This window comes from Mastigoproctus giganteus, chromosome 9, assembly GCF_048544385.1.
Source record: "Mastigoproctus giganteus isolate SK-2022 chromosome 9, ASM4854438v1, whole genome shotgun sequence".
NCBI classification, from domain to species: domain Eukaryota; kingdom Metazoa; phylum Arthropoda; class Arachnida; order Uropygi; family Thelyphonidae; genus Mastigoproctus; species Mastigoproctus giganteus.
Genome location: NC_143583.1, coordinates 175,487,830 through 175,501,348, shown reverse-complemented (window position 1 = coordinate 175,501,348; position 13,519 = coordinate 175,487,830). Strand labels below are relative to the sequence as shown.

Sequence of the window (13,519 nt, the reverse complement as noted above, 5' to 3'; positions counted from 1 at the left end):
TCTTTGTTTGATCTTCTATCTAAACATATGACAGCTGTTCCATTTCTTACAATTTTTTGTGTCTTGATCTAATGGATTTTGTTACACTTTGAGTTGTTCCTGCTATGAAAGTTCTTTTTATTTTCTCTGCATTCTTTCTAATTCTTGGTGTTGCCTCATTTAGGCCTGTAGCACGTGCAATATCACATGTTCTTTCATTTTGCTCAAAGCATTTCACAATTTCATATTTTTTATCTATCGACAGAGGTGGACTGGCCATAAGCCTTACCGGGAAAACCCTGGTGGGACAGAGGCCAGTGTGATTTTGGCCATAAATGCTAGTATGAGCAAACTTGTTTGATCATCTATCTACAAATTTTCCCAGGTAAGAATTTTTGACCCAGTCCACCCCGCCTCTGTCTATCGATATTGCTTTTCTTTTTCTCTCTGAATCTGTAGTGTCTTCACCAGGATGCTTCCTTTTCACACCTTTTAATTATTTACTCATTTTTAGGGAATAAAGCACAATTACAAAATGAGGAGGCATGCTTGATAGATATAAACAAAGCTGCTTGCGTGTAGCAACTGAATAAACAACACCGTAAAGGCAGAGACACACTATTAACACCTCACTAGCTCAAATTTTACTAAAGCACATTCCTGGAGGTCACTACCGTAAAACAATAAAAACAATTTCCAGTTACATTTCTGCTAGTAGAATCTGTTATAAACTGGTAGTAAACTCAATCTAATTACATTTGTGATAATAGTGATAGCTAGAATTGTGTAGGTTTTTACGTTATTGTGGTGAAACGTGTTTCCCCTTCACTGATATAAAAAAAATCATAAATACATTTTTAGAATCTTCTCTTCTTTTCCTATCGTGTTACATTCAGTTGGGTGATTCGGCTGTTGACTGCCATTTCTTGTAAACACAAAGGCAAATCTTGCATAATCAAATTCGGTTCGTGTTATATACGATATTTTTCCCCTATTTATAAATCACGTATGATCAAATTCGTGTAGTGTAAATGTGTTATACGAGTACTGACTGTATATATATTTTATTTATATGCAGAAGTATAATAGTATTTATCAGGATAAAAAAAAAACAGTAAAACAAAATCTCTATCTGCAGCTTTGTTATTAATTTTGCTACAGTTAATTCATAAAGAAAAACCAACACAGATTCTTTAAAAAAAAAACACTTATTGCATATATGTTTTTTCTTTAAGGTCATTTCCAAATATATTACGAATCTTCCAGTAAGTGCTGCCATCTGTTTCTAAATAATTGAAGACACAGTTTACAGTGAATCGTAGCATAAAAATTAATTTTAAAATTGCAGTAAATATATAAATTCAATTTCTTGTCTGCTAAATATAAAACCAGTTACAAGTAATTACAAGAAATAAAAACAATGCGGGAATAATCTTTCATAATAAGATTGCAAAAACTTCTCTAACAGTTTTTGCAATCTTTCAGTTCATCTCCTGTACAGACTATTTTTCATAGATCTGTGTCAATGGAAAACAAGTTTATTAATTTAATTGATTTATTTATTAAAAAAAAAGGTGTCCATTTTTGCAATTCTTGAGAAGGGCACATGTAAAGAGGTGGTCTGGCTGTTATCTTTCTTCCTGGAATCCTCCATTTCAAAATGAAAGATGTAAGACTGTCATTTTCTGCTGTCAGGATCCTGAGTTTAATAGCAGACAAATTCCATACATTATCATCATCATCCATTTTCAATCCACTGCAGGATGAAGGCCTCTCCAGAAACTTCCCAGATCCTTCTGTTTTGTGCAATGGCCATCCATTTACTACCCACAAACTCATGAATTTCATCAATCCATCTCCGCCATTGTCATCCAGGTTTTCTTCTAGCTCCTCTTGGGTACCATTCTGTTATTTTCTTAGTCCATCTGTCATCATGTCTTCGAGCTATGTGTCCTGCCCAAGACCTTTTAGTTCTTTAGTTTTGATAAGAATGTCCTTTACTAGAGTTTGCTGCCTAATCCATGTGTTTCTCTTCTTATCTAACAGTCTGATTCCCAATATAATTTGTTCCATTCTTCGCTGTGTAGTTCTCAGCTTCTCTTCCATTTGTTTGGTGAGTGCCCAAGTTTCACTTCCATAAGTCATGGTGTGGGATATACATTGGTTCATTATGTTATGTTTCAGACAAATTGGTGTATTGCTCCTCAGTATGTGACTGTATTTCCTGAATGCTATCCATCCAAAATTTATTCTTCTCTTGACTTCCAGCCATTTATCATTATTACAGCTAATGACTTGTCCCAGGTAAGTATATGACTCCACCTTTTCAATTACTGCTCCTTCAATCATTATATCCCTTTCTGTGGCATACTTGTTCATCATTACTTTCGTTTTAGCCATATTCATCTTTAGTCCGAAATCCTTACTAACTCTGCATAACTGGTTAAGATTTTCCTCTAATTCTTTGGGTTTGTGGCTTATGATCACAATGTCATCTGTAAATTGTAAATGGTTTAGGTACTCTCCATTCACATTGCCTCCTTTCTGCGACCAGTCTAATCTTCTGAAAGCTTCCTCAAGGGCAGCAGTAATCAACTTTGGAGATATTATGTCTCCTTTTCGAACTCCTTTCTCAATTTTAAATTTCCTACTGTCTTTATCTAGTCTAATAAAGGAGGTAGCATTCTCATATATTTTCTTCAAAATCATATATGGGGTATCTATGCCTTGTCTTTCCAGTGCCCGAAATATTGCCTTATGCTGTATGGAGTCAAATACTTTATCATAATCCACAAAAGCCAGGCATAATGGTGTTTTATATTCATTTGATTTCTCCATTAGCTGTGACATTACATGAAGGTGATCCGTAGTTGAGAATCCTGTCCTGAAGCCAGCTTGCTCTTTCGGTTGATTCTCACCAAGTATTCTTTATCATCTGGTGAGTATGGGCTTGGCACACCCAGGGTCGGTCCTGAGCTGGATATCATCATCCTTCTCTTTCTGGTGATTCCCTTGTACTTCTGACTCTTAGTCTCTCTCTCTCTCTCTCTCTCTCTCTCTCTCTCTCTCTCTCTCTCTCTCTCTCTCTCTCTCTCAGGGTAATTCAGAAATTTTTTTTTAGCTGGTGCAGCATAAGCCTCGGACTTCCTTACACCATATAGCTAATAATAATCTGTTAGTAATGACCCTTGTGAACAACTTGTAGATGTGGGATAACAAGCTAATTGGTCTATAATTTCCAATTTCTGATTTATCTCCTTTCTTAGGCATCACACCTTTTCTAATGCATTTTGTGAAGAGTCTTGCTAGTTTTTGTGTCATGTCTCTTCCTCCCAATTTTAACAACTCTACAGTAACTTCATCTTCCCCCCAGGGCTTTCTGATTCTTCATTTTCTTCAGTGCATGTTCTTCCTCATCAGGAAGAATATCAGGTATGTTGTATGTGTTACTAATTTGTGATCCATCTTCCCTACTGTTGGCATCATTCGCTCGCTCTTTGTGTAACTCTTTATAGCAGTCGTCTGCTATTTGAATTATGCTTTCTCTGCTATTTATAAGTACACCATCATTATTCTTCAGTTTCAGTGTCATTTGTCTTTCTGTATTACTGCTCATGGCTGCTGATTTAAATCCTTTGTTTTCCCTTAATGCTTGTTCTACTTTTCTTATATTAAATTTTCTTATGTCCTCTCTAAGTCTTTTTCTGATGGCTTTGCATAACTCAGTATACTCAGTTTTCTCCTTGTCAGTGTTTTTCTTGCTCTTCATTTGTCGTCTTCGGTTCATCATGACAAGTGTTTCTTGACTAATTTTTTCTTCTTTGGATTTCTTTTTACCTATAGGTTTCTTGGGCTTTATCACTTTCAGAAAGTTATAATATTCCTCGTCGATATCTTGGTTCTGAGCAGTCTGCAGAAGCTCAAACTTGTTCGAGCTTGTTCTTAAGTTCCAGTACATACTGCTTTTTCTCCTCTTCTGTTATTTCAAAGACCTTTGTATTATTTACTCGAGTCAGTTTTTTTCCTTCCTTTTCTTACATCTATATCAAGTGTGCATCTTACCATTCTGTGATCACTTCGAACGTTTACATTATCAGGACGGTAACATCATTCACGATATATCTTCTGTTAGTAAGGATGAAGTCAATTTCATTAGTTGTTAGTCCATTTGGGCTCTTCTATGTCCACTTTCTGTTCACCCTTTTCTTGAAAAAAGTGTTCATTACTTACATTCCTCAAGATTCTGCAAATTCCACAAGTCTTTCATCTCTTTCACCAATTCCAAAATTTCCTATAGTTCCCCTTTCTGTGCTGTTTTGTCTTTTTCCAACCTTAGCATTGAAGTCCCCCATAATGATAGTGTAATGAGTTTTCTGTTCATCTAGAAGACTCTCAATTTTGTTGTACATTTCTTCAACCTCTTCATCATCATGGCTCGATATTGGTGCATAAATCATTATAACCTTTAGCTTATACCCAATCAAAAAAAAAAAAAAAAAAAGATAAACTGCAGCAATTATTAACCCACTGCAGGATGGAAGCCTCCTCAACAATTCATGCTGAGGGAAATGGACCATAATCTGCCACACTGGTCCAGTGCGGGTTGGCAGAGCGACCATATTTAGCAGTCAGGGGCTTGAACCCCAGTCTGTTCAAAGAGCGTGTGCTACTGCACTCCACTCCTGATGACTCGGCTATGGAGGCCGTTCAAAAGCAGTCTCCAAATCTGTGAAGCATATATATATTAGCATTAGCATTAGTAGAGGCATTTGATGCAAGAAAGCAAGCTTATGCAGCATCAGCCAAAAAAAAAAAAAAAAAAACCCACCTCACCCCTCTGTTCGTTCAAAATACCTGTCCAGCTGAGCCTTAAACTTATTTAGGCTATCAACCTCCACTACAAGGGTTGGAAGTCTGTTCCACCAACCAACCATCCGCTGGCTAAAGGCAAATTTCCGCACGTCTATCCTACATCTGTCTTTCCTCAATTTGAATTTATGCCCTCTCAGGTGATTATTCTGAGCTAGAGGAAGAATCCCATCAGCATTGAGCATGCTCAAACCATTCAAGGCTTTATACACCTCTATCAGATCACCTCGCTGGTGCCTAGTCTCCAGACACTGTAATTTGCAAAATTTAAGCCTTTCTTCGTAAGAGCATCCCTTTGTTCCATTCACTAATCTTGTTGCCCTTCTCTGTACTCGTTCCAGCAGCTCTACATCCTTCTTGAAATGAGGCCTCCAGACCTGTATACAGTACTCTAGGTGTGGCCTGACCATTGCCTTATACAAGGGAATAATCACCTCCTTATCCCTGCTGGAAAAATTCCTGTATATCATTGACAATACTCCATGAGCTACTCTTCCAGCCCATCTGCACTGCACAGAGAACTTCATATCTGCCTGCACAACCACCCCCAAGTCCCTTTCATTCTCTACCACTGTCAGTGTAGTACCACAGAGTTGATACGTTGCTCTGGGGTTGCTGTTTCCCATGTGTAGTACTTTACATTTGTCAATGTTAAACTTCATTTGCTACCTCTCAGCCCATCTGCTCAACCTTTCCAGATCCTGTTGCAGCAGCATGGTGTCAGTAGTGTCTTTGCCAACCTTTGTATCGTCTGCAAACTTGGACATTAAGCTTGATATACCATCATCAATATCATTTATAAATACAGAAAACAATAATGGACCCAATACTGAGCCCTGAGGGACTCCACTAATAACATTAGTCCACGATGAGCAGTGTCCATTGATTACCACTCTCTGTCTTCTCTCCCTCAACCACCCCTTTATCCATAGCAGCAATTTGCCTCCAATGCCACACTGCTCCAATTTGTGTAGCAGTCTTCCATGTGCAACAGTATCAAAAGCCTTTCTAAGATATATAGTATATAATATCAAAGCTATTCCCTGCATCCAGTTCTTTTGTGACTGCATCATAGTATCCAATCAAATTGGTCAGGCAAGACTTCCCCTTAACAAAGCCATGCTGTGTCCGAGCTATAACTGAAGTCTTGTCTAAATGATCCTGCAGTGCTTCTTTAACCAGTGCCTCCATTAATTTTCCTGGAACAGAAGTTAAGCTCACAGGTCTATAATTACTTGTGTCAGCCTTTGATCCTCCTTTGTGAATTGGGGTCACATTTGCACATTTCCAGTCTATGGGTACCTCCCCTGAGTCCAAGGAAGCTCTCATAATTATGGCTAAGGGTTTGCTTATTTCCTTTGCTGCCTCCTTTAATATAAATGGATAGATCCCATCCACCCCGGGTGCCTTTCTTGTGTTTATCTTCAACAGTTTCTCCTCCACTTTACTCCCAGTTATTTCAAGATTCTCTAGCTTACTGCTAGAGTTGAATACACCTCTGGCATTCCCCTCGCTGAATAACTCCTCATGTGTGAATGTCGATGCAAAATATTCATTTAGTTTGTTAGCTACCTGAGCAGGATCATCAACAGTTGACCCATCAATATCAAGTGGACCAATCTGATTCATCCCCTTCCTTCTAAAGTTTACATAAGTAAAGAACTCTTTGCTGTTTTTCTTTGCATCCCTTGCCAAGGATTTCTCGTAATCTGCCTTCGCCTGCCTAACCTCCTTTGTAACTTGGTTGCATATCAACTTGTATCTATCATAGGTTTCTGTGTCATGTGTTAATTTGTAAGTATCCCATGCATTTTTCTTCTCTGCCATATGCCTCATTAGTTCATCTGACATCCATTTTGGCCTAAACCTTGAACAATATTTCTTAGTTGGTATGTAAAGCCTAGTAGCTTCCAAGATAAGTTCTTTGAATGCTTACCATTTTGAATTTGCTGTTGATAACATCATCAGTTGGACCCAATGTATAGAATTTAAATACTGTCTCAGTCCATCGTAGTCGCCTTTACAGAAGCAATAACCCTTCCCTTTACCCCTAATGGTAGTTACCTCTTTGAGTAAATCCCACTTCAGCACACTGTGATCACTGCCACCTCGTGGTTCATTTATCTGCAGATTCTTAATGCATGAAGAATCACTGCTGATAATCAAATCAAGAGTATTACTCCCTCTAGTTGCCTCCCGAACATGCTGATGTAGAAAACAATCATCCAATAAATCCACAAAAGCCCTGCTAGTGTGTGAGTGACCAGCCCCCAAATTCCAGTCAATATCTGGGAAATTAAAATCTCCCATTATAAGACTCTCTGATTTACTGGCCCACTCTATTTCCCTGTACAGTTTCTTATTATACTCATCAGAGTCATTAGGCCTATAGCACACTCCTACTCTCAATTTTGATCTCCCAATGCTTATGTCACACCAAACTGACTCAACACTGCAGTGTCCAGCGATGTCGACTGGCTTCACTTCCTTGGTTTTTATGTGTTTCTTAACTAATAGCTTAACCCCTCCCCCCTTCCTATCCTGTCTATCCTTTCTGTAGACGTTGTACTCCCCAAATTGCAGTTCTGCATCCCTTATATCTGTGTGACACCACGTCTCTGATATCCCAACAATATCTGCCTTTGATGTTTTGAGCAATACCTCAAATTCATCAAATTTATTTACTAAACTCCTAGCATTGGTGTACACGCAAGTATACCTGCACCTGTTTCTATTCTTAGCTACCCTAACACAACCCATGTGTTTACTTGTACCGCAATGGCTCCCAGCAGTCTCTGAAATACCATGCATCTTGTTTTTCAGGCTTCTGCTCATTCTAATAGAAGCAGTGCAAGAATCTCTTTCACCTCTGCCAGTGGCTACTGTCAATCTATTGGTCTTTGTCTCCCCCCAAGCTAGCAGTTTTCCGACCCACTTAACACTGCCTCGATAGCATCAGCAAATATTCTTGCACCCTTTCTATTTAAGTGTATCCCATCCCTGTAGAAGCAATCTCTCCTGTTAACAAGTACAGTCCAGGCTGAAAAAAATTCTACCCCTTGAGCCTTGCACAATCTTTCCAGGGCCGAATTGATCAACAAGGCTCTCATCATATACTCCCTCCTATCGTGTCTGGGCAGAATTGCAGACACTTTCAAATTCAACCCTAATTCTCGGCTTTTGTTCAACAGTGACCTGTACTTGTTAAGTAATTCTGCCGGTCTCCTACTCTTAATATCATTAGTGCCAACGTGTACAACTATATCACCTTTTGTGCCCTTAAAAGATGATATTCGCTCTACAACGTCATCACCCTTTGCCTCTGTCAGACATACCCTGGTCCTGTTCCACCTATCCTTTTTACAAAGCATGTTCCCCGTTTCCCTGACAATAGAGTCACCAACAACTACTAGTTCCTTCTGGACCAGCGCATTCTGCCTTGGGGATTGCCTCTGTGTCACGTGATGCCCAAGTGCAAGCTTTGGCGTTGATGTGGGCAGCTGAGAGCTTGATGGGCCCCTCAATTTAGTTTCTTCGAGGGCATCCACCCTGTCCTTCAAGCTCTCATATAGGCCCACAAGAACGCTGAGTTGTTGCCTGATATCGATACACTCCTTGCATCGCGCACACACAAAGACATCCCCCATGGCAGTATCATGTCCCATACCCGATTGCTCTGCAAACATCAAGCAAACAGTGCAGTTTATAAGGCTGTGAGTCAGAGGACAACTGCTCCCCTCAGTTCTGCTCTGAGCCACAGCACTTCCATTAGCTTGAGCCTTTTGCTTTGCTGCTCTGGTCTGAGTCATGATTCTATTAATTTATTAATTAATTATAATTAATTATGTTATGTTATTAATTATGTTAAATATAATTAATTATATTACGTTTGTAATCTAAGTCGTTATATGTATTTATTTAAAAGTACAATTTAACTGCTAATGAAGTTCAACTAATGCTATCTAGTACGGTATATAACTATCGTATCACAAAGGCGGGAAAGTTACGAACGGTAAATCTACGGACACATAAGTATTAATTAACTTTCAAATCTCGCTGTCTGAATTCAGAATAAACTAATGATCCTTACTAGGTCTATAAGCTACTTACAGAAATAATTCGATTTAAAAAATATTCAATCAAGCGGCTAAATATGGCTAAAGAACTTCTCGTTCAGCGGAGTTGCAAACACGTGGATACCCTTACCGATACTTTTATGCAATTACAAGGCCGAGTAAAGAATAAATACACCAAATTAATCAGAAAATCACAAAATAATGTTATACTACTAAATTTAAATCAAAAGTTTTAGAAAAACAATAATTTCAAATCAATAAATAAGAAAAATCCACTTAGTGGCTTTGAACACGACCGTCTCCTAGTAGCCTCGTCAGCAGACTTGATATATATATATATATATATATAAATACACATCCTTGGACTCAGGGGAAGTCCCCACAGACTGGATATGTGCAAATTTAACCCCAATTCACAAAGGGGAATCGAAAGGTGACACAAGTAATTATAGACCAGTTAGTTTAACTTCTGTTCCGGGTAAAATAATGGAGTCACTGGTTAAAGATGCATTGCAGGATCATTTAGACAAGACTGCAGCAATAATTCAGACGTGGCATGGGTTTGTCAAGGGGAAGTCTTGTCTGACAAATTTGATTGGATACTATGATGTGGTTTGTGGTTACAAAGGAACTGTATGCAAAAAAATAATTTTGATATCATATACTTGGATTTCAGGAAAGCTTTTGACACTGTCATGCATGGAAGACTATGTACAAATTGGAGCAGAATGCTATTAAGGGCAAGTTGCTACAATAGATAAAATGGTGGTTGAGTCTGAGAAGACAGAGAGTGGTAATCAAAGGATGCTGCTCTTCAAGGACTAATGTTATTAGTGGAGTCCCACTGGGTTCAGTGTTGGGCCTACTGTTGTTTTGTATATTTATCAGCGATATTGATGAAGGTATATCAGGCTTAGTGTCGAAGTTTGCAGATGACAGAAAGGTTGGCACGGTTGTTAATGACAGTAATGGCAGTGTACTACTGCAACAGGATCTAGAAAATTTGGGCAGACAGGATGAGAAGTGGCAACTGAAGTTTAACATTGACAAATGCAAAGTACTGCATATGGATAGAAGTAACCCCAGAGGAACGTACCGTGTGGTACAACCCTTAGGTTGGTAGAAATTGAAAAAGACCTTGGAGTAATTGTGCAGTCAGATATGAAGTTTTCTGAGCAATGCAGACAGGCTGCCAGAGCAGGTTGTGGGGTTTTGTCAGTGATATACATTTTTCTAGCAGGAAAAAAGAGGTGTTATCCCTTTGTATAAGGCAATGGTCAGGCCATGCCTTGAGTACTGCATACAGGTCTGGAGGCCTCATTTTAGGAAGGATGTAGATTTGCTTGAGCATGTACAGAGAAGGGCAACAATATTGGTGAGTGGAACAAAGGGGGTCCTCTTACCAAGAGAGGCCAAAGTAGCTTATGCACCATCAAACCCCCATAACAACAATATTAAGTTCTGCAAATTGCAGGGGCTTGAAGACTAGGCACCTGTGAGGAGATCTGATTGAGGTGTATAAGGCCTTGAATGGGTTGAGTATGCTAAATTCTGATGGATTCTTCTGCTTGCTAAGGGAGCCTAAATTCAAATTGAGGAAAGACAGTTGCAGAATAGATGTGTGGAAATTTGCCTTTAGCCAGCAGGTGGTTAATTGCTGGAACAAACTTCCATCTGTCGTTGTGGAAGTTGATAGCTTAAATAAATTCAAGGAGGAACTGGACAAACTTTTAGAGGGAATGGTTGTATGATTTTTTTTTTTTTTTTTTTGTGGCATCACATGCCTCTTTTTCTATTACATTTGTTCATTTCCAGACATCTTGCTGTCAACATTTGCATCACATCTATTGCATCCCTATTTTCCTTACCCCACCAAATCAATCTGTGTTCTATGTTTATAAGATGATGTATATTATCAATGTGTAATAATGCAGAATTTAAATTGAACTTACAAGGACCACACAGTTTTGCTGAATGTGAAGGAAGCTGAGTGCTGCTGAATGCATTCTATACATTCAGCAGCACTTCTTTCATGCAGTTTCAACTCCAAAATTTAGACTCACATAGGAATTCCAGTGGTCTGAGCAGACTTTCATATTGTGCAGCATTGTTCTCAGCCAAAAGGAGCTAATCCTCCACGTGGAATCTTTCACCCTGAAGAAGCCATGCTTATGTGTACTCTGCCCTTTGCTGTGATCAGTGTTTCAGGAAAATAGGCTAGTGTAACATTCTTCCTGTATTTTGTACTTGCTATTTCACGATAACCTCACTAGTTTTCATATTATTCATATTATATACTATAGAGGGAACTGTGTAAAGTATCATCATAATATAAGCTTATGTACAACATATCTAAATAATTTTTTTTTTTCCATGCAATACAGTATCTTATTAATTGTATATGCTTCCCACTGTATAAGGCAATTGTAAGACCACATTTGGAATACTGTGTTCAAGTATGGAGACCTTGTCTGAAAAAAGACATTCAACTTCTTGAAAGGGTCCAAAGACGGACAATTTGCATGGTGAGTTCAGTAAAAGGGGTGACCATATGAGGAAAGATATATTTTGAAATATGTGGGCTACAGAGCATGGCAACCAGGCATCTCAGAGGTGAACCTGATTGAGGTTTATAAGGCCCAGAGAGGGGTTAGTAAAATGAACGAAGATGGAAATTTCACTGTCATAGAGAATTACAGAACTTGGAGGCCTAAATTCTGTCAGCAAGTCATTGATTGCTGGAACAGGTAGTTGAGGCTGGCTGACAGTTCGAATAAATTCAAAGGTCAATTGCATATTTACCTATATGAGGAGGGAAGCAAATAATTTGTATTTTCTTTTCAACTTGTTTTTTTTGGCCAGTGCAGCAAAAGCCTGTGGCTTCCTTGCACTATATGGCTATTAATATTAATATTTCTGTGTTACAATACTCTTTTCAGCTTGCATATAGGAAAGTACATCCATATATTTAATAGTTATGTGAAGAAAGTAATTGAACTTATTTGTACTTGATCAGTAATTGAATATCATATCTTTATAAAAACGTAAACTATAGGTTTTAAATAAAATATTTATTACTTTGATTTTATTTACAGGAGAGTAATGGAAAACTTCATGAGGAATTGTAGTTCTAGACATGATTTTAGATCCACAAAAATAGGCACTTGTTACTTGTCAGTATTAACTCTATTGCAATTAAAATAGGTATTATCCTAATATATTCTTTGAAATGATAACTATATTTTATATAAATATTTATGTTTATATTTAACACACACACACAAAGAAAAGATATAAAGTATGTTTTTTGAATAAATATTCTTGAGCAACTGTATTTATATAAAGAGATTTTTTTTTTGTAGTATTTTTTTGAAAATGTTCCTTTTTAACAGAATGTTTGATTTGTTGATAATAAAATATATTTTGATACCCTTATTTCCTTACTTTAAGTAAGGATTTTGTATGTTCCTAAATTAAAAAAATTAGAACAATTCAAGTATTTTGAGTACTTTTTGTGTAATGCTTCATCTGAGGAATAGTTGTAAATGAAATTAATTGCACATGGAGGAAACATTTAGATTTTAGTGTTTTTTTTTTTTTTTTTGCAAACGTATCTTCACTTATAAATAGGACAGTAATTTATATATAAATTGGAATCACAAATTTTCATGAATTTTTTTTAAAACAAATATAAGATTTACTAATTACATATAATGACCTCTGCCATTTACACTTTTTTCCATCAGTTACATAATTGGAAAAAAAAACATCATTGAAATCCTTTTTTTAAATTTATTTTATTGCATTTGTTGCAGTGAACTTTTATAGTGAGAGACTTTTTGCTTTCACTGAAAAATCTGAGATACGAATGAACCCTATTGCCGCTCTATTTTTTAGGGTGGTTTTCACATGATGCAGGTGATTTTCTTACTTATTGGCCTTCTGAGTAATATACCTTAATTTGCTCACTGCATATGAACACACAGAAAGTAGCTGTTGTTGTTGTTGTTGTGTTTGGATTTTTCTGGTGCAAAGGCTACTTAGGCCATATTGCACCTATCATAGTAGTTAGTACTAATTTTATTGGCTTCTATGGAAGCAGCTAGAAATGGTTATATAAACCTATTCGTTTTAGAAAGGAAAAAAATTCTGTAAGGTTTGAATTTTCGCCTATGATATGACGAAGTGACAATTCTTGTAAGTTTGACAGAGAAGTGAATGAAATTAGACGGGAGTTGTTATGCAAGGTGCATTCCAGGAGTATGTGTTTTACTGTGAGTGGCCTGTGGCAATGTGAACACTGTGGAGGGTCATTACCTGATAACAGAAATAGATGGGTCAAATGGGTGTGGCCTATTCGGGCTCTGGCCAGGACAACCTCTTCTTGTCTGTTTGTGCGAAAATTGGAGGCCCATAATTGGGGTATAGGTTTAATTTCAAGGAGTTTGTTATGCATCTGCGTTTGCCATTGTAGTGTCCATCGTTCTTTACATATATTTCGTATATGGATTTTGTAGTCACTGAGCGGGACCAGAAATTTCATTGCGGATGTGCTGGATGGATGCTTGGCAGCCTCATCTGCAATTTCGTTTCCT

General features: G+C 37.6%; 1 protein-coding gene across 1 annotated transcript in view; it reads left to right on the top strand.

Annotated features, from left to right (window-relative positions):
• LOC150080899 (protein O-glucosyltransferase 2-like) overlaps window positions 1–12,244 on the top strand; it is a 127,553-nt gene extending 115,309 nt beyond the window's left edge. The window contains exon 9 of the mRNA XM_090380974.1: window positions 12,020–12,244. Coding sequence (XP_090237100.1) covers window positions 12,020–12,052 — 33 coding nt within the window. The 3' untranslated portion in view covers window positions 12,053–12,244. The remainder of the gene's footprint in view (window positions 1–12,019) is intronic.
• The last annotated feature ends 1,275 nt before the right edge of the window (window positions 12,245–13,519 follow it).